The sequence below is a fragment of the Neophocaena asiaeorientalis genome, unplaced genomic scaffold, assembly GCF_003031525.2.
Source record: "Neophocaena asiaeorientalis asiaeorientalis breed wild unplaced genomic scaffold, Neophocaena_asiaeorientalis_V1.1 scaffold7, whole genome shotgun sequence".
Classification (NCBI taxonomy): Eukaryota; Metazoa; Chordata; class Mammalia; order Artiodactyla; family Phocoenidae; genus Neophocaena; species Neophocaena asiaeorientalis.
In genome coordinates, this window is record NW_020185337.1 from 19737851 (window position 1) to 19765069 (window position 27219).

Consider the following 27219-nt stretch of genomic DNA (forward strand, 5'->3'; position numbering starts at 1 on the left):
ACCACTCCTGCAGAATTTAAATACAGTTTCCCACATCTGGGGATATTTCTAGTATAAGTTACCTTGATTGTTTTTCAGTATCAACATCAGGGGAACAAAAGGTGGTGGGGAATGGTAGAGTCTAACTAATCATCTAAAGAGGTATCCATGAAGCTCTAGCCTTTCCCTTCATTTCTCTTGTCTGATGTCCCTTCACCGCTCATTCTGGCCACTCATTGTGGTCAAACCACAGCTGTGCATTGAGTGAAAAAATCTTGGGGTGTAAACTATTTATAGCAGAAGTAACTCACAGTCTCACCTGACGCTTTTCCTTAGCGTGTAGTCTGGGCGTTCAGAAGTCCCTTTCAAATGGTCCTTGTTGGCTTCACCTTCCTGGTCATAAAGCCCCTCCTAACCTGACACTATTGTATCTTGATAGTCCTTCTTCTTGAACTCTCAGCCCGTACTGAATGGCTGCTCTAAGCTCTCCACAGCTTTGGAGGAACAAGGACCTTATCTCTCAGAGCTCTAGATCTGCTACTTCTGCCCCCATGAAGGTCCTCTTCAGTATGTCCCCAGGAGATGCACTGACATGGTGTCAGTTGCAGAAAGGTTAAGAATCATTATTATAGCCTAAAGTAAGTATGTTTTTCTCAGTGTTTGCTTATACATAATTGACTCGTCATCTAAGATTTCCAACAGATTTTGCTTAAAATATAAGGAAAGATTAAAGCTAGACTTTACTGTATTCAAAGCTATTAGCCATATGGAGTGGTTTTAAAATGTTTTGAAAAATAAAAATCTATGATCTGTTATTTCGCCTTTAACAACTTAGAGCTGCAACCATTTACAAAAATATCCTTTAAGCCAACAGTCACCACATTTCAAGGTGAGATTAAAGAGTCAATAAAGTCTGTAGTAATATCATCACGGCAGATTTTTTAAAGAAGCAATGTAGAGGGCAAAGACTATAAATACTTCCGTTTAGTGCACATGATTTCTTATTTGTCTAAATTCATAAGGAAACATTATCAGGCTTATATTATTATTTGTTACAATAAAAATATGAAAGTTTAAGGAACGTATTCATTATGTAAAAGGGTTCAGTTTAATTCTTACTAAAAAAATTAACCATCTGCCAGGAGCATGGAAATGTCGAATCTTGGTGATGGATATAAGGAAATTCATGGTGATATTCCCTCTATTTTTCTATGTTTGTAAATTTTGTAATAAACTTTTGTTTAAAAAGAAAAGCAAGGCATGACAGGTGAAAATGGTTTCAATCTTCCAAAACACAGTGAACTAGAAAATTATGCATATCTTTTGTTATATAAATATTATATTAAATTCCTACTGCAAAGTAAAAAGAAAAGCGTGCTTAGAATAATGGAGAGGTCAGTATTGCTAGAACATTACGTGTGTATGTAGGGGTGAGGAGGAAACTCGCAAAAGAAGATAAACTAAAACTAAGATCTAGATGGTGAAAGTGAGAGGCCACCGAGATCTAAGTTCAGGTCAAATCACAGTGTTTCGGGTGTGGCTGAGCCTGTCACCATGTCAGGGGAAGGAGTCGTGCACCTGTGCTCCTGGTCACATGGGCACCTCAGTGAGAGGCACTCACCCACACAAGAGCAAAGAGTTTCCTTTGAGGAGAACAGGATTTCCACCTGAGCACAACTGCACGATCAGATTTTCGTATATTTATTTGGACAGGATTTATTCCAGTCATTCATTCACTATTCACAAAGATTAGAAAATAAACTTGGTCTTTTAATTTCTAAAAATAATTTTTAGCTTTTGTATTCATCTGCTCAGGCTGCCATAACAAAGTACCCCAGACTAGGGGGCTTAAGCAACAGAAATGTATTTTCTCACAGTTCAGAGAGGCTGGAAGTCCAAGAGCAAGGTGCTGACAGGTTTGGTTTTTGTTGAGACCTCTCTGACTTGCTGACGGTGCCTGCTCAGTGAGTGTGTCCTCACATGGCCTTGCCGCCGTGCTCTCTGGTGTCTCTGCCTCTTCTTTTAAGAACACCAGTCCTCTTGAATTATGTTCCCACCTTTATGACCTCACGTAACCTTAGTTACCTCCTCAGAGGTCCTGTCTCTAAATACAGTCACATTGGCGGTAGGGCTTCAACATACGAATTTGGGGGGAATACAATTTAGTCCATGACAACTTTCAAACCTAAAAACTCCTCCATTAAAAAATTACAGTTGGATTTATACCCCGGGAGTTAGGGAAAATATGGAGAGAAAGAAGAAGACAAATTTAAATAGTAAAACAAATGATTGTGAATTTGAGACCAAACTCATCTAGCCATCCACAGAAGGCACTGCTCGCAGTGGAGGGAGGGGAGAGATTTAAGCGTGTGTGTATATGTGCCGGCATGTGAGTCCTTATCAACTTTTCCTCATGTCTTCAATTATTTTGTACTTAGGATATTTCTTATAAATGTTACATACATCTTTTATATAATTTTACTAAATCTACATATTTGTACATTAAAAGTTGTATAAAATAAGACTAAATTAAATATGGAGTATTAAAAATCACCAAAGATAGTATAACTGAAAATATTATGATAATATTTAATTCATAATGTTGCCTCCATGATAGCCTATCTAAGATAGGATATGAATTTAAATTGCAGAATAAATATTTAATGTTATCTTTCATTTGGGGATATGATTGAACTGATAGTAAAATATGGTCATCTCTTTTTACTCTTTGGAGCTCGTTTATTTCAAGATAACAGCTTTGGGTGTTTAGGGAAATACCTTTATATATTTTTCTTAAATTGAAGTATAGTTGATTTACAATGTTGTATTAATTTCTGCTGTACAGCAAAGTGACTCAGTTACACACATATATACATTCTTTTTTGTATTCTTTTCCATTATGGTTTATATCAAGATATTGAATATAGTTCCCAGTGCTATACAGTAGGACCTTGTTGTTTATCCATTCTATATGTAGTAGTTTGCATCTACTAACCCCAAACTCCCAGTCCATCCCTCACCTCCCCCGCTCTCCCGTGGCAACCACAAGTCTGTTCTCTATGTCTGTGAGTCTGTTTCTGTTTTGGAGGTAGGTTCATTAGTGCCATACTTTAGATTCCACATATAAGTGATATCATATGGTATTTGTCTTTCTAACTTACTTCACTTAGTATGAAAACCTCTAGCTGCAGGGAGATACCTTTAAGGTCACACCGTGAGGGAGCGTATACGGTCTCATTCATTTGTACCTGACCAAGCCATGGTGCTGGCACTGATGGTTTAATTTGTCCTGTGATGTAGTAAAGGATAAACATTTTGCTAAGTAATTTAATTTTGTGAAAACCTCTTAAAAGGGAATGTTAAAATACTTAAGGAAAACTATTTCAAGAACATTAAATGAATTAAATTCTATAATTAAAATGTCTCAAACTAAGTCATGAGGAACTCTAGTTATAAGCTTACATCCAGAAACTTGTACTGGGAAGTAATGAATCCATATTTCAGTTAAAATGCTTTGTATTCCATAGTTTTTATTATACTATTTCTACCAAGATTATCTAATGCAGTCAGATTTAGGTATTACTGCATTTCTACTGTGCTAAAATGTCTTTCACAGTTGGGAGAATCAGTGTTCCATTCTGGGGAAAAAGACATTTCCTTTTCAGATTTTTCTTCATACGTTATATTACTTTATAAGATTTATGTGTGTTTGTGTGTGTGTGTGTGTGTGTGTGTGTATTTATATAAAACCTATGAATTATGGGAAATGTCTTTGTAAGTTTGCACTGTTCTCCTGATTTGAATACAGATTACTTTTGGTACAAATACAAAAGCTGTTCATTGGTAGAAACGTAGCCCTCGCCAATTTGCCTCTGAGAATGACTTCTCTTCTAATGTGATAGATTTGGCACCAAGTGGTCTCAGGGGTAGCGCTCTGCTCAGATTTTGATCAAAAATGCAACCTGGAATTTCTAAGCACTCTTCTGACTTTCTGTGTGATGCAGTGGCAATGTCATTTAAATGTCCCTTTTACCTTTTAAAGTCAAATTAAGCTAAATCTTTTTTCAATTCAAGGGGACTTATCAACAAAGAAAATATTCCTTCTGGGTTCAACCACCTTGATGAATGTATTTTGAATGCTCATCATGAAGTGGAAAAACTACATGAAAATACTTCTGGTTATACTGGAGAACGGGGCAAACCGAAACGTCAGAAATCCAGTTCCAGACTTTCTGAGCTCAGTGAACATCAAGACAGTCTTGTGGTAAGTGCATACTGCCGTAAAATCTTTACTTGTGGCCAGTTAGGGAATATCACACCTCTTTTCCTTGCTTTGTAAAAAATATCAATGTGGAGTTTCTCAGAATTACAGAGCATGAGTTCTGAAAAAGACCTTAAGAGCTACTAAGTACACACATGTATTTCTTTCTGATAAATATAAAAATCAAGTCGGGCTTCCCTGGTGGCGCAGTGGTTGAGAACCTGCCTGCCAATGCAGGGGACACGGGTTCGAGCCCTGGTCTGGGAAGATCCCACATGCCACGGAGCAACTGGGCCCGTGAGCCACAACTACTGAGCCTGCGCGTCTGGAGCCTGTGCTCTGCAACAAGAGAGGCTGCGATAGTGAGAGGCCCGCGCACCGCGATGAAGGGTGGCCCCCGCTCGCCACAACTAGAGAAAGCCCTCGGGCAGAAACGAAGACCCAACGCAGACCAAAAAATAAATAAATAAAATTAAAAAAAAAAAAATCAAGTCCAAGGTAGATTACATTTTGCCAAAGGAACAAGGGGCAACGCATGCCTCGGTTTCCATGTTATTGAAATCGGTCTGAGTTTCCTCTCATTCTTTTGAGCATTTTTAAATTTTATTTTTGGAATAAAATTGTCAAAGGCAGTTTTCCTTCTATTCCCCCATTTTATTTGTTCCTGTCTATATGAATATGTAAAAAAAAATGAATGAATGAACTTAAAGTGAGGTGAAAGCAGAATACATAGAGGACGAGGATCAACTGTCTTTGTGTTCAGAAGTCTCTTTGTGTTCAGAAATTTAATTTCAAAGCTGTACACTATAGTTTTCTTCCTCTACTACTCAGAAACAAAAAAATTAACCTCCTACATGGTTACCTCAGACCTGAACTCTGGATCGTTAATTTGATACAGAAGTTATTGCAGGTGATTTTAGTCAATAACTAAATATTTATGCAGTTTAACTATAAATATATGTCATCCTTTTTTGTGTATGCTTCAGTTTCTCTGAAAAGTGAGAACAAAAGTCTGTCTTCTAATTCCCTGTAGTTTGAAGAAATGTAACCAAAATAAAAAAGAAAAACCTGAAGATGAATTTTATAATATAACATGAGCTAGCGTCCCTGATAAAAATAGGTAATAGGTAATATCCATTCTTACAATGTGTAAAGCCTCTGTTCTGCTTTATCTCTGAGCAGTTTTTACCTCCATGCTGGGTTTTCTGTAAATTTAGCAAAACTTATGGGCCACTCATTTTCCCGTTGTCAATTTCTGCATGTGCTCAGAGAAGATTCCCAATTTCTTTTTTTTTTTTTTTTTGCGGTACACGGGCCTCTCACTGTTGTGGCCTCTCCCGTTGCGGAGCACAGGCTCCGGACGCGCAGGCTCAGCGGCCGTGGCTCACGCGCCCAGGCGCTCCACGGCATGTGGGATCTTCCCGGACCGGGGCACGAACCCGTGTCCCCTGCATCGGCAGGCGGACTCTCAACCACTGCGCCACCAGGGAAGCCCCAAGATTCCCAGTTTTATTCCCTAGATAAAATATGCATAAATACAAATCTGGGGAAAACATGTTTATTCCATTTTCTTCCAAATGTCTTGGAACCCTGTTTCTAGAAATAAATTGATCAGCTAGAATGGACAGAGACATCCACCTCAGACCCATGTCTGACACAGTTCTCCCACTACGGAATGTAAGCTTTGGAACCATTGCACATTAAATGGTTTTTAACACTAACTTAATTCTTATTTGGGGGAAAAGTAACATTTTTAGTAAACTAAATGTTACTAACTCCATTAGCTCTTTATTTGGCCCATGATTTGTTTATCTGCCGAAGAGAATTACGTGACTAAAAGTCTGACACTTGGCTTCTCAGAGAAGAATGTACTTCTCTGAATCCCTTTTAAAATGAACTTAACTCATCAATATTTTTTTTCCCACCAGAAATAGTATCTTAATTAGCTAGGTGGTAATAGCTAATAAAAGTGGGAAAGTACATTTATTCCTTAGAATATGTGTGTGATTGCTAAAACTGTGGACATCGTGTTTGTTTAAAAACATTTGGAGCAGAGAGCCTAATTCCATTGTGGTCTTTTTTCTGTGAAAGGGTTTGTCTCCACCTTAGCCGCCAGTTTCTGCATTCCAGGATTATGCAGGTCACATGTTAACATAAGTGAGCCAAGTGGACCGTGTCTTTGTTGCAATGAATAATTTAAAACCCTGTCAACACAACTGAGACAGAAGCAAAACTTCCTCATCTGTGAAGTGGCGGTATTCTCAAAGATCTTTTCTGACTCATATTCCATTAATTTTAAATCTCATCTTCACAGGTCACCACAAAGCAAAGAGCTAAGGAACGTAACAATGACTAGTATTTAGACTAGTCCTGAAAGTGCAGCTGGGCATCTTAACTTGCCACTTACTTTTAACCTTCTATTTTTACTTTACCCCACTCTCCTCCAGAACCTTCTCCCACTTCAAGTTCTTTATACACTGACTGAACTTTTGTTTCTGTAGCTGGAAGAACATACATAATTATGTGCCTTCTGTGTGCCAGGAAATAGTTCAGAATCTAGGGATACGGCTGTGAGACAAACAAGCAAAAATCGCTGCCCTCGCGGAGCCTACATTCCAGTAGGGGAAACAGACGAAATCAAGATAAAAAAAGTAAACCATAAAATATATTAGATGGTGATACCTATTAAGCAAGAAATAAAGCAAGAGATGAGGATAGGAATTGTGAGAGGGCAGGGGATACAATTTTAAGGAGAGTGGTCAGAGGAGACCTCCCAAGAATTTGACACTTGAGTGCAAAGACCTAGAGGAAGTAAGGAAACGAGCCATACTATCACAGCAGGTTGCAGAGACCCCGAGACAGTCACTCATCTGGAATGTTCAAGAAACCACAGAGATACTGTTAGGGTTAGAAGAGAATGAGGAAAGTGAAAGAGGTAGTTGGAAGGGGGAGAGAACAGATTACGTAGGGCCTCCTAGGTTATTGTTAAGGACTCTGCCTTTACTCCAGGTGAGATGAGAATCCATGTGAGGGTTCCAGGTAGAGCAGTGATGGGACTTACTGAAATTTGGTTTGACTGCTGTGTTGGAAACAGGCAGTAAGCAGACAAGGGCAAGAAGCAGGAACACCCGTTAGGAAACTCTTGCAATCATCTAGGTTTGCGCTGATGATGGTGTGAACTGAGGTGATACGGGAGCTGGCAGGTATTGCCTTGCAGGCTGCACAGTGCAGTACTCTAGGGGGCGTTGTTCATATTGACTAGCATGTGCATGGGTCCTCCTGCAGTAGTGTATTGCAGTAGTCAGGAGGTAATAGGTGGATTCTGGATAATATTTTTGAACATAGAATTGACAGGATTTCCTGACATTACGTAACTGTGGGGTGTGAAAGTAACAGAGGAGTCAAAGATGACTCCGAGGTTTTTGGCAACTAGAAGATTTGTGTGGCCAGTTTACCGAGATGGAGAAGACAGAAGTTTGGGTGATGATGTCATGGTTCAGTGTTGGACATGTTAAGATTGAGCTGCCCGTCAAATATCTAAGAGGAGATAGCAGGAAAGCAGCTGGATTTCTGCGAGTTTAGGGAGGGTATCCTGGCTGGAGATGCATCGTGGGAGCCAGCAGCAGATAGAGGCTATCTGAAGTCAGTGTACTGGATGAGATAACCGAGGGAGCGTGGATGGACAGAAAAGGGAGGTGGCCTCAGGGACCGTGAGCCCTGAGGCATACGATCGTGTAAAGGATGGGGAGATGACAAGGTCCCCGTAGAGGAGACTCAAGAAGGAGACCCCAGCAAAGTAGAAAAAAATGAAGTGTGTTTGGTGTCCTGGATGCCAAGTGAACCACGTATCTCGAGTTGGAAAGAAGGTCAGATGATTGGCCGAGTAGAAGACTGAGAGCTTAGCCACTGGGATTACCAAGGTGGAGATCACTCAGTAAGAGCAGTTTTGATGGAGAGATGGGAGCAAACCATCTTCCAGAGAAAATGAGAAGAGAGTGACTGAAGAGTTTGAGTGATAATATCACAGTGATCTCACCAGCCCACAACACAGCCACAGTGACCTATAAAAGCATCTTGCAAATTTGGAATCTCTAAAGTGGGAACTGTCTGCGTACTTTCCCTTATCCTTTTTCCTCTCGGGGCTATCATGACTAGCCGAGACTAAGAGAGAGACTACAGATAATTCAGAGCCCAGAAATCAGTGAGTGGCATTCAGGTGCTCTGCCTTATCTCTAATTATTGCCGTGGTCCCAACCTTTTCCTCTCTCCTTGCACTGCTAGCTCACACCTGTGCTCTTCAGCCTTTCTCAGAAGGAAACCTTGCCCCCTGGTTTATTTTGAAGAGCTAAGAGAGCCAGCCTGTGTTTCAGCAGCTTCCCTTACTCATGCTTCAAACTTTCTCTAGATCTCCACCCATTTTATTTTCTCACCTGCTCAAATGATAAAGTGGTTTTTCTAAATTCTAAGGTTAACTTTAAGGTTAAGTATCCTTGGAAATTCTGTTTTCTACATCCATCTCCCCACCCCGTGTACGTGTACAAACACATACACAAACTCACTCCCTCACTCATACAGACACTTTTCATTGCTTCCTCTCCACTGGCTTATTTCTGTCAGCCTAGAAAATGTCTCTGTCTCTAAAAACATTCTTTCTAGGGCACAATTTAACAGTTTGAATCAAAAGCTATAACTCAGTCACGCAGTGTATCTAATAATCCTACCTCTGCCACCCTGCTCTAGAGACATCATTGTAAATATGGAAAAGACTGTAAGTATTAATTTGCTCACCACGTGAGTATCTATAATCATGGAAAATTAGAAGCAATTTAAATGTTCAAAAGTAGGAGACCAGCTAAGTAACATTTGCATGTCAATTCAATAAAATATTATGCGTCGAATAAAAATTATGGTTCTGAAGACTATGTAAGAAAGTGAAAACTGTTTAGCAAGGTGTATTTTAAGTGCTTTGCATATATTATCAATTTTAATCCTCCAGTAATCCATAAGGTAGTTATTGTTTTTAATATTCTTATTCTAAACATGAGGAGACTGAGGTACAGGAGATTAAACAGCTGCCCAAGGTCACACATAAGTGGTGGAGCTCGGATTCCACGATACTCTCCCTCAATATTAAAAGTAGGTTATAGGGCTTCCCTGGTGGCGCAGTGGTTGAGAATCTGCCTGCTAATGCAGGGGACAGGGGTTCGAGCCCTGGTCTGGGAGGATCCCACATGCCGCGGGGCAACTAGGCCCGTGAGCCACAACTACTGAGCCTGCGCGTCTGGAGCCTGTGCTCCGCAACAATAGTGAGAGGCCCGCACACCACGATGAAGAGTGGCCCCCGCTTGCCACAACTAGAGAAAGCCCTCGCACAGAAACGAAGACCCAACACAGCAGAAAGAAATTAATTAATTAATAAAAACTCCTACCCCCAACATCTAAAGAAAAAAAAGGAATCCGCCTGCCAATGCAGGGGACACAGGTTTGAGCCCTGGTCCGGGAAGATGCCACATGCCGCGGAGCAACTAAGCCCATACGCCACAACTACTGAGCCTGCACTCTAGAGCCCGCAAGCCACAACTAAGCCTGCGTTCCACAGCTGAAGCCCGCGCGCCTAGAGCCCGTGCTCCACAAGAGAAGCCACCACAATGAGAAGCCCGCGCACCGCAACGAAGAGTAGCCTCCGCTCACCGCAACTAGAGAAAGCCTGCGTGCGGCAACAAAGACCCAACGCAGCCAAAAATAAATAAATAGATTTTTTAAATAAAGTAGGTTATGAAGCAGTATATACAGTGCATGCATTTATGCATGAATATGTGTATATAAATACATATTTAAATGTTCATTCCTAGGAAAAAAGACAAATATACCTAAAACGATTGTATGATTGTATTATGGGAGTGGTGGTAGTATTAGAGGCAATCGTTACTCCCAAAGAATATTTTCCAAATATTCTTTGTGTGATTATACTAATTCTATAATAAGCCTTACATTTAATATATTAAAAAAAACCCCATAGTCTAGCAACTCTCTTATTCATAAACAGCATCTCCTTAATGTCACGTATACCCTCTGAAATCATAGGCAGGGTTCAAGGAAGGAGCACAGGTCTTACACTCAGACCTGAATTTCAGTTGTAACTTTATCACTTAATAGCTATGGCAAGTGAGCATGTTACTTAGCCTCAGTTACTTCATCTGTAGCATGGGAATATTAATACCTCTTTCTAGTTTTGTGTGAGATTTGAATGCAATGAAATGTGCTAAAGAGCAGGAAAGACTGCCAGCAGTACATATTTAAGTTCGTTTCTACTCCCTCTGCTCTGATGGCCAACCTCTCCCCTTCATTTTGCCACCAAAAATGTTCAGCAATCTGCATTTCCAGCTCTTTCCACACTTGCTCGTCAACCCCTGTAATCTGAATTCTACCCCTCTAAAGACCTCTCTAAGAAACCACTTTCTCTGTGTCACTGGGTGCACATGTGGTTGGAACTGGTCTTTTAAGACCGCTGTGCTGTTGTCTGCTTGGTCCTTGACCTCCCGAAGTCCTTGTGGTGCTTGATACTCTCATTTTCTCAGAGCTCTTTCTCCCTTGGCCTCCAGGATGTTGACCTCTCTTTGTCCTCTTACCTCAATGACTGTATTCTTCTTCACTGTGTCCTTTACTGGCTGATCTTCCACAAAACATGCTGAGATGTAAATGTTATGCAGGTAATTGCCTTATATCTCTTTTCCATCAGCACTTCACATGAGAGCTTCTCTAATTCCATGCTGTCCGATGTCACCTCTCTACAGATGACTTAGAAATCAACATCTAGGCGATGCTCTCTGCAGCTCACCTTAGATAGTCCTCCCAAGTCAACGTGTGAAGATCAAACTCATCTTCTTTTCCTCATTGGTCTCTTTTTATTCAGTACACTGATCTGATTTCATCAGATCATCATCTTCTTAGTCTTTTTTAATGCTGTACGCGGGCCTCTCGCTGTTGTGGCCTCTCCCGCTGCAGAGCACAGGCTCCGGACACGCAGGCTCAGCGGCCATGGCTCACGGGCCCAGCCGCTCCGCGGCATGTGGGATCCTCCCGGACCGGGGCACGAACCCGTGTCCCCTGCATCGGCAGGCGGACTCTCAACCACTGCGCCACCAGGGAAGCCCCCTCAGCTCATGTTTTTAATGCAGTATAACTCAGCAAGAACTCCTGTCCAAAACTACATGACAGTGATTCTCTGAGTGGTGTCAATATAATGTAAAAAACCCCACCATTTGAACCACTGATTTACAAGTTGTCATTCCTTCAATCATACAATTAGCTATATGACAAGCACTGTTTTAGGCACTAAAGACAAAATGGTGACCAAAACACACACGCTGTCTGCCATCCTAAGTTTATATTCCCGAAGAATGAGGCAGATAAGAAACAAGTCAACGTATAGGCAGATGGCAGCACATGCTATGGAGAGAAGTGAAGCAGGATGAATAAGATGGGGAATGGACAGGAGGTTAAGAGTTGGCGTTGCATGGGTTGAGTCCTCAGATCAGGCCACACTGAGAATGTGCTTGTGCAGGAACCTGGACGAGGTGAGAAAGTGAGCCATCAGGATATCTGGGGAGAGACTATCCGGGTGGAGGGAGAACAGCCCTAGCCTTTAGAGGTTGTGCAAGAGGGCTACCATGGTTGGAGCAGAGTTGAGGGAGGAGCGTTGTAGGAGATGAGGTCAGAGGCATAGCAAGGGAGCTGATCCCTTAAGGCTTTGTAGCCATCTTTAGATCTCGAGCATTTACCTTGAGTGAGATGAGGAACCACTGGAAGATTAAAGAAAAAAAAAGTCATTTTCTGAAGTACCTTTTGAAAGGGTCCCTCTGGCAACTGTATGGCCCAAGCGTGCTGAGGGCTATTCAGATAGCACCCATCTTAAAAATAAAGATAATATTAACAGTGTAACAAACTACAGTTGGAGCAGTAACCAAAATACATCAGTCACAGTAGCAAGGACCGGTGTCTGTCCGGTTCCCCATCCACCATTGTACGCCAGTGCCCAGCATAGCTCAGCACTCACAAAAAATGAGTTTAAAAAAAGGGAGCGAATGAATGGTTGCCGTATAGCTTAGAGTAACTCGGGTAACAAAAAGACCCAAAATGCAATGCCTTGAACACTATAAAAGTTCTTTCTCCCGTGACAACCTAAAGCAGTTTAGGGCTCAGGAGAAGAGTTAGAACACTTGCTCCACGCGATGTTTCAGGGACCCAGGCCAACCGCCTCTCTGCCGTCTTCAGCAAGTAGCTTCCAGAGCATTCGTGGTTTTTATCTCCGTTCCAGCTCCCAAGAGGAGAGAATAAGTGAGTGTCAAGGCATGAACCCGGTGAGGCAGGTTATTAGCCAGGCCTGGAAAACATACATACCACTTCTCACAGCCTGTCGGAGAGAAGTCAGTCACGTGGCCCCATCTACCTGCCGGAGGGGCTGTGGATGCGCTGTCGCTGGGCGTGTGGCTCCCACACTGCTGTGCAGGAAAGGTGGAACGGACTTGTGGGGACAGCTAGCCAGCTCTTCCATAGGCGTCCTCTTACAGTACCAGAAATTCTTTTTGAATATGGATTAATTTATGAGTTTTAAGCATAATAAAACGTAAAACAGAAGGATACAAAAAGAAATTCAGATTTGCCATGAATCCTTTGTTAATGAGAATATATCACATACCTTCTCTTAGAGCTCAAGGTTAGAATAATGAACTTGTTTTGACTAGCAGTGTTCATGCAGCCTTCAGACTGAGCTGTTTGTATACTGAGCGAAGGCATTGTTTGAGTGTCCTCTCTAAAGGCTTTGTCAGCATTTTATAGTTTTAGAAGACAAATTTGTTTTTGCTCCAGGTGTTTTCAAGTGCTTCAGTGGTCAAACAAGTTTTGAGCCTAGCTGTCAATGCCAAAACAGAGATGGAGCCAGGGGAAAAAATTGAAAGTAAATTCCACAGTCTTAAAGCTAATTTTTTCAAAGCTTTTGCTCTTTATAGATTTGAGGTCATTTTTATAATTGAGGAGAGTGGTTCTTAAAATTCAGTTTCTTCGACACCCAAAAATTGTCCAAGTAAATTATATCATAGAAAATCTGTATGTTTTGAAAGTCACTGGTAGGCCTTCTATGAGGCAGAACTAGGCTTTATCTGTTTTTTTTTTTTTTTTTAATATTTATTTATTTAGGCTGCATCGGGTCTTAGTTGCAGCATGTGGGATCTAGTTCCCTGACCGGGGATCGAACCTGGGCCCCCTGCGTTGGGAGCGCAGAGTTTTAACTGGACCACCCCAGGGAAGTCCTATCTGTCTTTTTTTAATGCAATTCTAAAAGCAATTTTATCACATTCTACATAAAGACGTAATCTGTTCTTTGCTATTTCTTAAAATTACCTATTACCTTTAAAAGATCCTAACTTTAGAAGGCTAATTAAAATTAAGTTAATGTAATAAGGCATTATTTTTAATAAGAATTGTACTACTTCAACTTTAATAAATGAAAACATCGATGACCTACTCTTTTACCACACCTAGAGAAGTGTTTGGGACATAAATCAGTTTAAAACATTCAAAAGGCATGGAGTCGGGCGTTTCTCATAAGACCAGCACTATTAACAACTACAGAGCGTTTGAAAGTCCAGTAGCATACTTCTCTTACAATGGAAGCTTTCTACATTTCAGCCAATATTTTGACCTGTACGTTCCATTTTCCCCTTCCCCCCATCTCAGTGAAGTGGGGAAATTGCTGATCTATTTCTTAACCTTCCCTCCCTAAACCCTTAGGCAAAAGATGCAAGTTAGAATCTATAAAATGCTTTGCAGCCATTTTTTGTTACCTGCTTTGCAGGTACTTTTGTTACTCTACTCCTGGGTCTTCACTACCTTTATTATTTTCCTTCCGAAAAAATTAGGGTAGGTTGCCAGTTGTAACACATTCTTCACAGATTCCTGTTTCCCAAGGGTATAGGGGCAACCCAACTACCTTAGCAAAGGAACACGGTGTACTTGCCTGCTGCTTTGGTGAAAGCAGACTGAATATTTACTAGTCTCAGTCATGTGGAGGACAACATGAAAACTGGAATTATTGTAAAGCTTTAGAGAGGAATACTGAACAGTACTGAAAGTCACCCTTTGTCAATTACATGTATTAAAAACTCATGTCCTTGGAGAGTTATAAAACACACAGATCAAACATTTTTTAAAAAGTGGCGGGGGTGGGGGGCGAGGGAGTTGAAGTTACTGCTTGTTTTAACCCTGGAAATCAGCTAAAATTTCTCACATTTCACACCTGCTTTTCTCAGAGCTTTTTATTGTAAAACATAGCTATCTTTTTTCTATAATTCTCAAAACCTATATTGCTTAAATCTTGGTTCTTTCTCTTTTGGGAAGAAAATCAGTCTTCTAACATTTTTCTAACTGAAGTATCTTTAAATTTATATAATATTATGGTTTATTTTTTCTTCCTTCTTTCTGAATATCTCTTAGCCTCAACCTGAAGGTTTTGTTGGTTTTTTTTTTTTCCTTTTTTGCGGTACACGGGCCTCTCATTGTTGTGGCCTCTCCCGTTGCGGAGCACAGGCTCTGGATGCGCGGGCTCAGCAGCCATGGCTCATGGGCCCAGCCGCTCCATGGCATGTGGGATCTTCCCGGACCGGGGCATGAACCCGTGTGCCCTGCATTGACAGGCGGACTCTCAACCACTGTGCCACCACGGAAGCTCTGAAGGTTTTTATTTCTGCTGAAATAGTCGTTTGTATTTACTGTAATTATAAATGTATTTCATTGATAGTGTTTTAAAGTGATCTCAAGGTAGAGGGTTGTGCTTCCCCTAGGAATTCATGTTTCAGAGCATCAGGAAAACCTAATGCTATTGCACTAGATCTTACACTAAAGATTTTGATAATCTATTGAAGATTACCAATGAGAACAAAGATTCTTTGTCATAAATCCCTCTTTATGAGGAAGATCACATTCAGGTAATAAGAGCAACTACACTTTGGCTTCATGAGAGCCATTGTAGAGAGGCCTCTTCTTACTCAAACTTTAGAGGTATAAAAATGTAAGTATAATTGAATGTGGTTATAATTTTTTTTTTATTTCTCAGATCCATTCTAAAATTATCTAACTGTGTAAATCATCTAAACATGTAAATTGGTGTGCAGTAATGGCAGACACAGTCACTGTCTTACTAGTTCCTAGAACATCATCTTAACTGTGGGTAAATAGCAGCAAAATATTTCCTTGGAGATTTCACAGTTTTAGAAGTCATAATAACAACAACAGCTACTATTCATTAAAAGTACAAGGTATTATTTTAATTCTTTACGTGTATTATCTCATTTAATCCTATGACCACCCTATGTTAAGTATTGTTGCCATCCCCCTTTTCCAGATGAGGAAACTGAGAGTCAGGTAGGGTCTTACAGTTGGTAAATGGTGGAGCTAAGATCCCAACTGAAACATTCTGGCTCCAGAGCCACCATTATAGCTATTATGGGATGCTGTCTCCCTTTGTTTTTATTCTTGATGGAGCCTAGGGTTTTTGTTTGTTTTTTGTGGCTGTGTTGGGTCTTTGTTGCTATGTGCGGGCTTTCTCTAGTTGCGGCGAGCGGGGGCTACTCTCCATTGCGGTGCGCGGGCTTCTCATCGCGATGGATTCTCTTGTTGCGGAGCACGGGCTCTAGGCACGCGGGCTTCAGTAGCTGTGGCGCGCAGGCTCAGTAGTTGTGGCTCGCGGGCTCTAGAGCACAGGCTCAGTAGTTGTGGCACATGGGCTTAGTTGCTCTGCAGCACGTGGGATCTTCCTGGACCGGGGATCGAACCCTTGTCCCCTGCATTGGCAGGCGGATTCTTAACCACTGCACCACCAGGGAAGTCCCGAGCCTAGGGTTTTAAACTTTAAGAATTCCAGACAGGTTGGCCACACCACCATAAATGGAAAATATTTACCAAGCCAAAGATTAGTTATCCACTCTAATTATATGCTTATTTTGTGAAGATTTTTGTATATGTCAATTTCATGGGATCATTGTGAACCTTAATCAGATATACTTTCCAACGGGCTTTTCATAAGGAGAGATTATAAACATGTAGATGAATACATGTTGCTTCACTATGTGTTCTTTATTTTGATAACACAGAATACATGGATTGTGCTTAATGGTCTTTTAATGCAGATCTGAATCTTTGACTTCAACGAAAGTCGGTTCCAGATCTCCAAGGCAGCTCTGTATTTGGGTCTCCCGAATGTAAACGAGCTCCTGTTTGCATATTTGTAATCTTCCTGCCTGGGGATGGCTTACTTTGTGCTCAGTCACCCGAGTTGTATTTAGAAACTGTTGGCCGTTTTTACAGAGGCAGTCAGAAAACCTTACAAATATACCTCCTGATAAGCATTAAGCCCTCTTGGTCAGCCTGAAATACACGCTATTTGAAGTAAGTTTCGTGTTTATATTTTTTGTCCATCTTGGCTAATATAAAGATTAACATTAAATATCACAGAAAGAAAGGTTCTGAAGTTAACTCCATGTCTTTTTATGGCTATTTTATAGCTTAGATACAAGCTACATATTACCCCAGATCATATTGTCAATATAGACTGAAAAGATGTTAAATAGACAATGAATGTTACTTGGCTTCTGATCACATTGGAGGTCAGATTCCTCAAGTCTAGCTCTGATGCCACCCTGGTATTCTGAGAGTCTGGGTTTTGTTTATGTTTAGCTATAAAATGTGGATAATAACTAACAAGAACGTTATAGACCACAATGACCATTTCTGTGCTGCTATCAGACATCTTTGTTAATGGAATGGTAAAGTTCAGCATATAATTTTATGCCAGCAGTGTCTAATAAACTGTCATAATTTTAAAGATAGGACTCTGATGACTAGAAGTAATACCTCCTTGTTATCCGATGTTTCTATTTTAAAGAAAGGAGTGTCTGTTGTTGCATTGCATACGTCTTACCATTCCTGCTAGGCAACAAGTGGTTCATTTTGTTACAGAATATGGAAAGTCTCAATCCCACACCATCTCATGAAAGGATTGGACCTGATGATGTTGAACTGACGTCCGATGGAAGGTAATTTTAGAGTTTTCTCCTTACATTGTTTATAAGAATGTGAAGAGCCTTTTTTTTTTTCATTCAGTGCAATGTGCATTATAAGAACTAAAAAGAGTAGAATTAAAGGACTATATGTTTACCAACAGTATTTTATAGCGAGGAAAATGTTTAAATGGAAAAATCTACCATGGTGCTGTTAAAGGCAGATAACCATATTCCTGTTTTGTGTTGTTCCTAGTTTTGTTTCGTTCTGATTAATTTTTTGTTTTGTTTTTGAATTTCATAAGAATTTTATTTTATTTTATTTTATTTTTGTTTTTTTGTTTTTTTGTTTTTTTGGTTTTTTTTTGCGGTACGCGGGCCTCTCACTGTTGTGGCCTCTCCCACTGCGGAGCACAGGCTCTGGACGTGCAGGCTCAGCGGCCATGGCTCACGGGCCCAGCCGCTCCGCGGCATGTGGGATCTTCCCGGACCGGGGCACGAACCCGTGTCCCCTGCATCGGCAGGCGGACTCTCAACCACTGCGCCACCAGGGAAGCCCAAGAATTTTATTTAGAGCTACTGAGCTTCTAAAATAAATGAAATCATAATTTCAGTGAATGAGAAGCATCGTTATAAAACAGAATGACATCTTATGATATTTTGTTTGTAGCAAAGAAAATGAAAAGGACTGCAGACAGACCCAGCATTCTGAGGTAAGTAGCTAACAAGTAAGGTTTTGACTGTGACAGGTCTGTCCCTACATCCTTGAGAGTTAGTGTGAAGTATTATTAGCTTATCAATAAGGGGTGATGACATTCAGTGACGGGATTGTGATTGGTGAGAAAGACAAATGCCAAGATATGAAGATTCCTTGAGAAATCAGAAGAACTCCACTCTTTTGCTTTTTAAATTCTTTCATTTTGCTTGTGAGGATAAACTTTAATAGCATGGAGATTTCTCCTTAGGTTTTCCATAAAATAAGACAAAACAAATACCAAAGCTACTAGTTTTATTTTCCGTGATTTCATGCAGTTTTTAAGTGATTAAAATAAATAGTGAATTTTAGTGGATGTGTCAAAGAGATGATCTTATTAATTTTCAAATTAACATAAAATCAGTTCAAGTTATGAAATCCAGTTCATTTTCTGAGTTTTGTGTCTTGTTTTAAGTAGACAACAGAGAAAAAATATCTAACTCCCTTCTGTGGTCCATATCTTAAAGTTTCGGTGACCTTCCTGGCTTCCCTGTTGTCCTCTGGGGGCATAGCCTTGCTGACCCAAGTGTTTGGTTTCCTTTGCTCCCGACGCTGGCTTCCATTCGGTGTTCTGAGCCTCATTTTTCATTCATGCATGTGTATGTAATCCAGTACTTCCAAATGCTTCCAGCTGCACCTTCAATCTTATCATCAGCTTTCTTTTTGGCAAGAGTTAAAGCATTTCTCAACCTGTTCTTGGATTCTGACTCTTGATATATTAATTATACATAGAACTTCCCCTCTAACCCAGTGATTGTTCATCTTTTTTGTACACTAACCTAACCCACTGATGGATTTATTCAGTAATATATATTGAGTCCTACCCTGTGCAGGTAATGTGCTAGGAGCTGGGATTTAATAACAGCTGCAGTTCCTACCTCCATAAAGTTTTCCAATCTAGCAAATTAAGAATTCAAAAGCTCTGGACCCCCTTCTTAGAAAAATGCCCACTCAAGTAGAATCTGGCATAAAATTGCTAGAAATGAATGGCCACCTGCCACCCCGCCTCCGCAGTGTCCTGGACTCCTCGTATCTCCTCTGTGCAATTTCTCACGTGCACTCCTTCGTTAACCCAGCCAGACGAAGGGAAGGGAGGCTGCTGCTTTTTGACTTTACAGATTCTGAGCCGCTGCTTTCATCTCTTATTTCCAACTCCTTTATGCTTCCTTCCTTGAGACCCAGGCAACAAGCAGACCTTCTTTCCTTGTCTCTAGTCACCTTTCTTCAGAGCCCAGCATCCCCACGATAGTGTTGTTTTAGTTTCCTTCTGTTTCCTCCTTTCTCTGCTCTCTTCCTCTGCTCACAGCAAGCACCTACTCATCATGCCACTGAACCTCGTTTTAAAGAAAATGGCTTTACCAGCCTCCTAGAGAGTTCTCCTCAGTTATTCCCTTTTATGCCTCGTATCCTTTAGGAGATAAAAGGAGCCTTTGTGGATGAACTACGTAACTAACTCATAAATTCCAAGTGGCACCCAAACAAAATGGGTGCTGAGCCCCGTTTACCTTGGTGTTTCTGTGGACAGCTCCCACAGCAGAGCATACGTCACGGGGAAGGGATCTCACGTTTTTCTCCCATGGGCCAGGATCTATTCTTACTTGTGTCGTGCATGTGCGTTTACCAATCAGCACCTAGCCCACTGTTGGCACTCCTGAAGCACTCGCTAGTAATAGTCATTGTAATCACGGTAATTTCAGCTAGGCGATAAAATTGGGCGGTGACTTAAAATCCAGACTAAGCTCTCTGTGTCATCTTTCTTTCACAACTGTACCAAAGGAGGGAAAAAAGACATCACTCCACAAGGTTAGGATTGTGTTTCTACTTGTGACGGCATGTGTCTCCTTCACTGAAAGAAATGTATTTTATTACTAATGAAGGACTGTGAAAAGATCTGTCTTCCATTTTTAAACCTCTTTCCCTTGTCTACAGTCTGTCATAATTTCCTACTTTTTAATATACGGAGCACTTTCTAGAACTTCTGCAACCCAAATAGTTAATCTGGTTTTCTGAGAATATCGCACTGATTCCTAAATCTCAGGGATGGAAAGGAAGTCTAGAGGTTGGTTACCCCTAGGAGAATTCTGTTTGTTATTTTTTCCAGGTCTCCTATAGCATCGGATCAAGATGCTAAAATTTACATGCCCACTGTGAATGGATATGATAATGTTTCCGATTTCATTTTCCATTAAGGCAGATTTTGTCCTCATTAATATTGCCCTTGAAGTTTTTCCTTATAAACGCCCAGATTCACATGCGGTAACGTTAGGCAGATGACGGCTATTGGAGAAAGGTGCTTGGTCTTTCTTCTTTCACTGGTATTTTCACCAGAACGAGGAACACTAACCTCCACCGTCACAGATGCTACTCCGAGGGATACACAGGCAGAGAGGGGCTGGCTTAGAGTCTGCTGCTCAAAGGCACATGCCTGCACAGCTGTGACTTCATGTTTTAAATAATCATTTCGCAGCCCTAAGTGTGTTTTTGTTTGAAGGCATGTGTTGAAAAGTAAACATGGGCCTATACTTCGTTGCCTGTCTTTTTACTTTCTTTTAATTATACAACGTATCTTATCCAAAAACAGAGTCTGCTCAGATCTCGACTGGTCACTGAGGGTCATCCATTTCTATGTCATCTGAACTTCTTAATGCGGTTTGCATTAAAATTCGTCTGGTGACACACTGGCGATGGGGAAAAATGTTAGAGTCCCTTCAAAATGTCAAAAATTTAAGTATGATTTCTTCAGCTACGTTTTGGAAAGGCTGACATTTTAAGAAAATACCGTTTGGGCTGGATGAAATAGGATAACACGTGCAAGAGCTGTGGAGTTCAAAGGCTTTGTTCTGTTTGTTTTTAAACTCATTTGACAACTGGAAGTATCCAGGAGAGAGGTTGTCCTTAAAACTAGCAATTTCTAGATTCTGAAAGACAGCACTGAAAAATTTTCAAAGTTCAGTTTACAACGGAGTGTATACTTTATGCTTCAATTTGATTCCGTTCAATAAGTTATTTTCTGTTGTGGAAATATTTTAGGCTTCCGTATAAAATCCAGACTAGTAAAATTACAACCTTATTCTTAATCTTTTTGTGAAGAAAGCAAAACATGTAAAAATTATTAAGTACATGGATGGGTATTACATTACCTGGAAGAGGTCCTTGTAGTCAGAAGTTTACGGTTGATGAAGTGTTAAATTCTTTCAAGATATTTTTACATTCTTTATGCTTTCTAAGCCTACCATTTTAAAAGAGCTTAGAAGCATACCTTTGATAACAAATAGGACATTCATAATAAACAAAAGACTATTTCCCTTTTTCTTATCCTGCTTCCAAAAAAAAAAAAACAGTGGGGAGAGAAGATAAGACTTTCTAATCAAGTGTAAGAATTAATATTAATTGTCACAAGAGGTTAAGTGCAGGCTTCTATTTGCCGTGAGAAGGTTTTAGATAACTTCTGAAATATCCCTATCTACAAGTGTTTATGAAATGGATGACTCAGTTATTTCAGCTTCACCGTATATCATGGGAGCTCTAGGATTTGTTACTGGCTTTAATATCAGAACCAGAAAAAATGTAAAAGCTCTATTTGTGTAGATTCCTTTCCAATTCTATCCAGTCTTGAAAGGCTACAGAAGCTTCACGATTCAGATGAATTTGGGGAATTTGTTATGTTCATTTTCCTTTATTGTCAAGCCAAGCAGTAAATGTTTATACTTCCATGTGGCCCTTCTGTTAACTCTGTGTGGTTCCTTCCTGTGCACACTGCCTTGTGCAGGGCACTGATACTGTCCTGTCCTGCTCTGGTGAGCTAGGAGTCACTGCTGCTTACCCAGATCCTGTGTAGGGAGGGAGAAGGGGTAGAACAAAAATTCACCTGCGATTTGATGCCAGGGCAAGAGCAGGATCAATAAAGTCAGGATAGAAAAAGCCGGGCCCAGCCAGACAGGGACAAGTCCTAACCGGGATCAGGTGGATGGACTAATAGTTAATGGTTCCTTTACCTGAATGTGAAATGTCACGTGCGGCCCCAGGCAAAATGAGCTCTCTCTTATTTGCTCCCTAGCACCCTGTGTTTTTCTTTTATAACATGCGTGTGACTTGGCACTTAGGTGATCAGTGAATCCCTTCCACAGCAAATGCCCTATCTTGTTAATCCCTTTAATTCCAGTACCTAGCACATAGTACATGTTCAATAAACACTTGCCCAATGAATGAATGGGAAGGGGAGGTAGCGTATAAATGGAATTAGCATTTCTTCTACAGTTATTACGGGCTGGCTGTTTTTATGCTACATGTTTTTCACTTAATCTCCACAGCTTTATGGAGTTTTGTTCCTGTAGGAGAGAAAAAGAATCTCAAGTACAAAGTTTACTCATTGAAGATCTTGCAACTGGTCACCTGTATTTGAACTCCAGTCTCTTACTCTAAAACCCATATCTCACATACCCTATTGTCTCTCCAAAGAGCCAGTCCCTCAGTTTATTTCATGACATGAATACTTAGCATGTTTTCGTATGGTACCACATTTTGGACAAGGGTTTAGCGTGTGACATTCACAGCACAAGGATCTCTGAGTTGATAAGTGTGAAATGAATGTATTTACCCTGATTTAACTGAAGATACAATCTGTGTAAACAACAAAAGTTGAAACCAAAAATATTTTGGTATTTAAGAATGTCCTTGACATTTTAACAGTAATTATCTAGTAGGAGAAACAGACAAGCAAGTAGGCAGGCACGATACTCTACAATAAGCACTGTTAGAGAGTGGGAAACAACCTGGTGAGGTGCCTCACCTAGACGAGGCTGGCAGACTTTTGAAGGAAGGGTAGGTTTTTGCTAGTGTATTGCTATAGAGCCTGTGTAGCCCCCGAGCAGCACAGCAGCGCAGGGCCGCATGTGTGGGTGTGCTGGTGAGTGAGCCCTGCCGAGTGTGTCCGTGGCTGTGCGAGCTCCTGTGGGTTCACGTAGGATGCATCCCTCCCTTGCTGTGCAGGTCAGCCAGGGGGTCCAGAAGCTCATGTAAGTTAATACAGGTCTGCAGTGTGAATGATATCCCGTTGCAGATGGCACAGTGCACGTCCTAAGCACGCATAAATGATGGCCCTGACTGGCTTCTGCTTGACTGCAGATACAGTGACCTCTTTGCTGTTCCTCAACGTGTACAAGATGACCGTGCCTCAGGGCCTTTGCACTTGCTTTCCTTCTTCCTGGAATGCTCTTCCCACAGAAGAGCATCTCCTTCGAGTCTCTGCTCACACGTCACCTTATTGGAAAGACTGTCCCCGGCCACCCAAGAAAATAGCAGGCCGTGGGCCGTACCTCCATCATCCTCCATGTTTTCTCCATGTCCATAGCACTACCTGACTTTTTATTTTCTTTATTAACTATCCCCTTCTTTAAGATTTATTAGGACAGAGACTTTACTTGGGCCACTGAAATTTCTCCAACATCTAAAAAACTGTCAAGTCCATGGAAGGCCCTCAAAAATTATTTCTTAGATGAATGAGTAAATAAATTCTCTTTGTATCTCTAGCACCTGACATATCATAGACAGCCCTGTTATATGTATATAATATGTGATATATATTCTTATAATTGAATAAACTAGAACAATTTTGACCTGATTCTCTTTGTCAGAATAATAGAGTCCTATCAAGGTTGTCTATCCCAACATCCTACCCAGGGTGGTAATTGCTCCCTCTCCTGCATTTCTAACGCCCAGACTTTACTTGAACACCGTGAAGGGCAGCTCACCAATTCACAAGGGGACTGCTGTGGCCTCACACCAAAATCGAGTTTCCAGAGCCCCACTGAGTATAGTGGAGCCTGTTCCGCTAAACGCCAGCCCCCTTGCTGTGGAGAGCTTGCATGTCTCACACACAGCCCAGCACAGAGTGGGTGCACCAACCCACTGTTGTTGAAGGAGTGAGTAAACCCATACATTCTGGAGGAAAAAACGAAGGAAGAATTTTCTAATTTTAATTTTCTTACTTTGCGGTTGGTGCTAATTTGGATGTGGCAATCATAAAAAGTACACGTTTTCAATTAGCTTGTGTGTTTGTGGAACTGGGGGATTTTATACGTGTCATGTCAAGCACTGCAGGACTCTTGAGTGCCCTGAGGGGACACAGGTACCAGGGGGAGCAGAGCCAGTGACTGGTGTAGCAGGGGGTGCCGGCTGCCTGTGAGCCCGGCTTGAGGCCTGTGGGTCTTCCCAGCAGCGTGCATTCCCGTGCCTGAGGCATCAGCCTGGAAAATGCACGTTTCTCCGGGATGAGTCAGTTTTTTAAATCCTTCAGTGACTTTCCATTATCTACCACGGGATAAAATCCAAACTTAGCCCAGTATGCAGGGCCTCTGGCAGCCCAGCCGCTCATCCGACCCCCTCGTCACGTGTGCTAAGGACAGGCACCCAAGCCTCTCGTCTCCTGTGGTCACTGTCCCCCACTCCTGCCCGCCTCTCTGTATGAAGTGCCCTCTGGCCCACACAGCCCCCAGACGCTGTTGTTGATCCATGATGGGAACACAAGTGGCTCTCTTCTCTAACCATTTTTCATAACGCGTCTAAGACTCTGCCCCGCCCTGTCGTAGCATGTTGAATTGCAGTTTATATACCTCATCTCCCACTCCTCTCTTGAGCATTTTGAGATGTAGCAATATTTTACTCATCTTCCTATGGTGCCTATAATAATAAAAAGAGGGATCGCTTCCATGTGTGTGGCTCTGCTCCAGGCACCGTGCTGGAGGCCTTTCATACCTTCTCTCAGATCTTCAAAGGAACCTTGCCAGGTTAGTGTTTTCAATGCCGTTTTATAGATTAGGAAATGGAGGCTCAGAGGAGTGAACTGGCTCAGCTAGGGCACCGAGCTACTAAACGTCAGTCACACTTCAATCCCAGGTCTGCCCGGAGGGAAAATTCACGTCCGCTCCTCTGCTGGTCAGTGGCTTCAAAGATGGTCCTCGTGAAGAAAGTGCTATACTTACAACGTGGAATCATATATCTTATATTCTTCCGTTTTATATGTCTCTAAGTGTAACAGTTATTAGAAATCTTTATTGACAAAATGTTTATTTGCTGTATGAGGTCCTAACACGCACACACGCACACACGCACCCCCCCCCACACACACACACACACCCCCCCTCCACACACACACACACACACACACACGATAGGTGACCAACTGATGCTGTAACTTTTAAAAAGCTGAGCACCAGATTGGGTCATTCAACTCTGTCTACTTAGGATTCAGCTCAGGGAACAAATGATTTTTGTGACATAGATGCATAATCTGTGTGTTTTTTCCCCTACAATAGACAAGCAGAATGTTTAAAGTGTCTTAAAGCCCCAGATTAACTTAACATTTGCATCTTTCTGTAGCTTATCATGAACTGATTGGTGATATTTCATTTTATCCCAAATGTAAAGAGAACGCTTCATTTCATGGAAATATAGTAGTAAAAGCCCCACCTATTCCCCTGGTGATATCAAAGTAGGGTGAATAGCTATTAAAAGGAGGTGGAAGTCTTAGTACTGCTTTATTTTAAGCATAAGAATATTTCTCATACATTAACAGAATCATTTATGATTTCCAGATGTTTGTTTTTTTTATTTAATGATGGTATATTTGCTAAAATAAATTTCCGGTTATTCTCAAAGAAAATCTTTTGTACAGATCTGTGCTACTTGAGAATTGTGTTTTGAGGCAACACTTTTATTTATAATTTTATGAGAGAGGAGAGTATGGCAGTGGTTGGGTTTTACCCGATGCCAAAGGACAAGGTAAAAAAGACTAAATTTCAATGCAGTTTTTTAAACATAAAATCACTTAGTTAAAATAAGGGGGAGAGTTTTCCCACCCCCCAGACATCCTAGCCTGGTGTGCGTGCCACCAATAAACAAAACCAAGAAAACAAGCCACAGTTGCATATTTGTAAGGTATAAATTATGCATCTCTGACTTGCCAGCTCTTGCCTTTTTACTTAAAAAAAAAAAAAGGCGTGCTCCCTGTGTAATTTTGGCTCATTTCCAGAGCGCGTATTCCTTACGCTTAGCTGCTAGCTGCGACACCAGACCCCCTTGCTGTCTGAATTTGCGCAACAGTGCATACCCAGAGCTCCTCCATAAATAGTCTGTTCTCCCCACACTCGAGGCGAAAACAACCACAGGAAATCTGGGAATGTGCAGCTAGCCCCGCTTAATGGATCTAAGCCTGCAGGGCCAGCAGGAGAGCACACGTGTACGCAGCCTCCGCTCCTGGCCCTGCAGCACCGTTTACCTAAGGGGCAAGGAAGTCTGCGTGCAGGAGACACCATGTTGCTGCTGCAGCCTTGGCAACGGCACTAGCTGAGTTTTGGGTTTTCGTTTACAGTCTGGAGAGCCATCCTCCCTTAAGGAAACACAAACTCCTTTTCCCTCCTTCCTGGCCCCAGTCAGTAATCATCCAGACTGTCAGCTGCCAGCAGTTACCAGGAAGAGCAGCCCGCGGAAAGCATCTTGTCTTTCCTCCAGAAGCAAAGTTAAAGGAGCGTAGATGGATGGTCGCTTTTTGCATGCAAGTGGCCAGCTAGCATCCAGGGGGCATCAAGCTATGATTTCGGTTTCCGTGCCGGGGACATCAGCAGCTGTGGCTTGGGAGGTTTCACCCAGCAGGAGTGGAATTGCTGCGGACGTTTGGGGGTTTTGATGAGCAGTAGAGATTTGGGGACGTTGTGCTGTTATTGCAGGACCCCACCATGAAGATCCAGGAGCGTCCCAGCCTACCTGACAGCAAGCTGCAGAAGACTGCAAATGCTGATGACCAGCAAGAGAGCTTTGTCTCCGGAGTGCCGGAGCTGGACCTGACTGCATTGTGCGATGAGAAGAGCTGGGAAGGTAAGGTCGTCTGCTGTTTGGATGATTTAATAGTGGAAAAGCATATGTAAATTAGCAGAAAGGAGAAGCACGTTGGATGTGTGGGTGAGAGCGAGAGCTGTGTGTGCAGAAGTAAACCACATTTCTAAATGACTGAAAATCCTTCCCCTGACTTAGGAATGTGTCACGTTCAGTGTTGCCAAGAGTAACTGCAATCTATGAAAGAAAATGTGCTTATCCTTTATTATAGTGTCACCTTGCAGTCCTTTTTTTTTTTTTTTTTTTTTTTTTTTTTTTTTTTTTTTTTCCCGGGGGGGGGTGGG

General features: G+C 41.5%; 1 protein-coding gene across 4 annotated transcripts in view; it reads left to right on the top strand.

Annotated features, from left to right (window-relative positions):
• The window catches only part of LOC112393764 (protein FAM13A), a 99855-nt gene that overhangs the window by 36095 nt on the left and 36541 nt on the right, over positions 1-27219 (top strand). For all 4 annotated transcript variants that reach the window (XR_003002001.1, XR_003002002.1, XM_024736132.1 and 1 more), the window contains exons 5-8: positions 4054-4243; positions 17252-17328; positions 17963-18005; positions 26770-26917. Coding sequence is in view for 2 of the 4 variants with exons in the window: in XM_024736132.1 (XP_024591900.1) it covers positions 4054-4243; positions 17252-17328; positions 17963-18005; positions 26770-26917 (458 nt within the window). In the remaining 2 variants the exon portion in view is untranslated. The remainder of the gene's footprint in view (positions 1-4053; positions 4244-17251; positions 17329-17962; positions 18006-26769; positions 26918-27219) is intronic.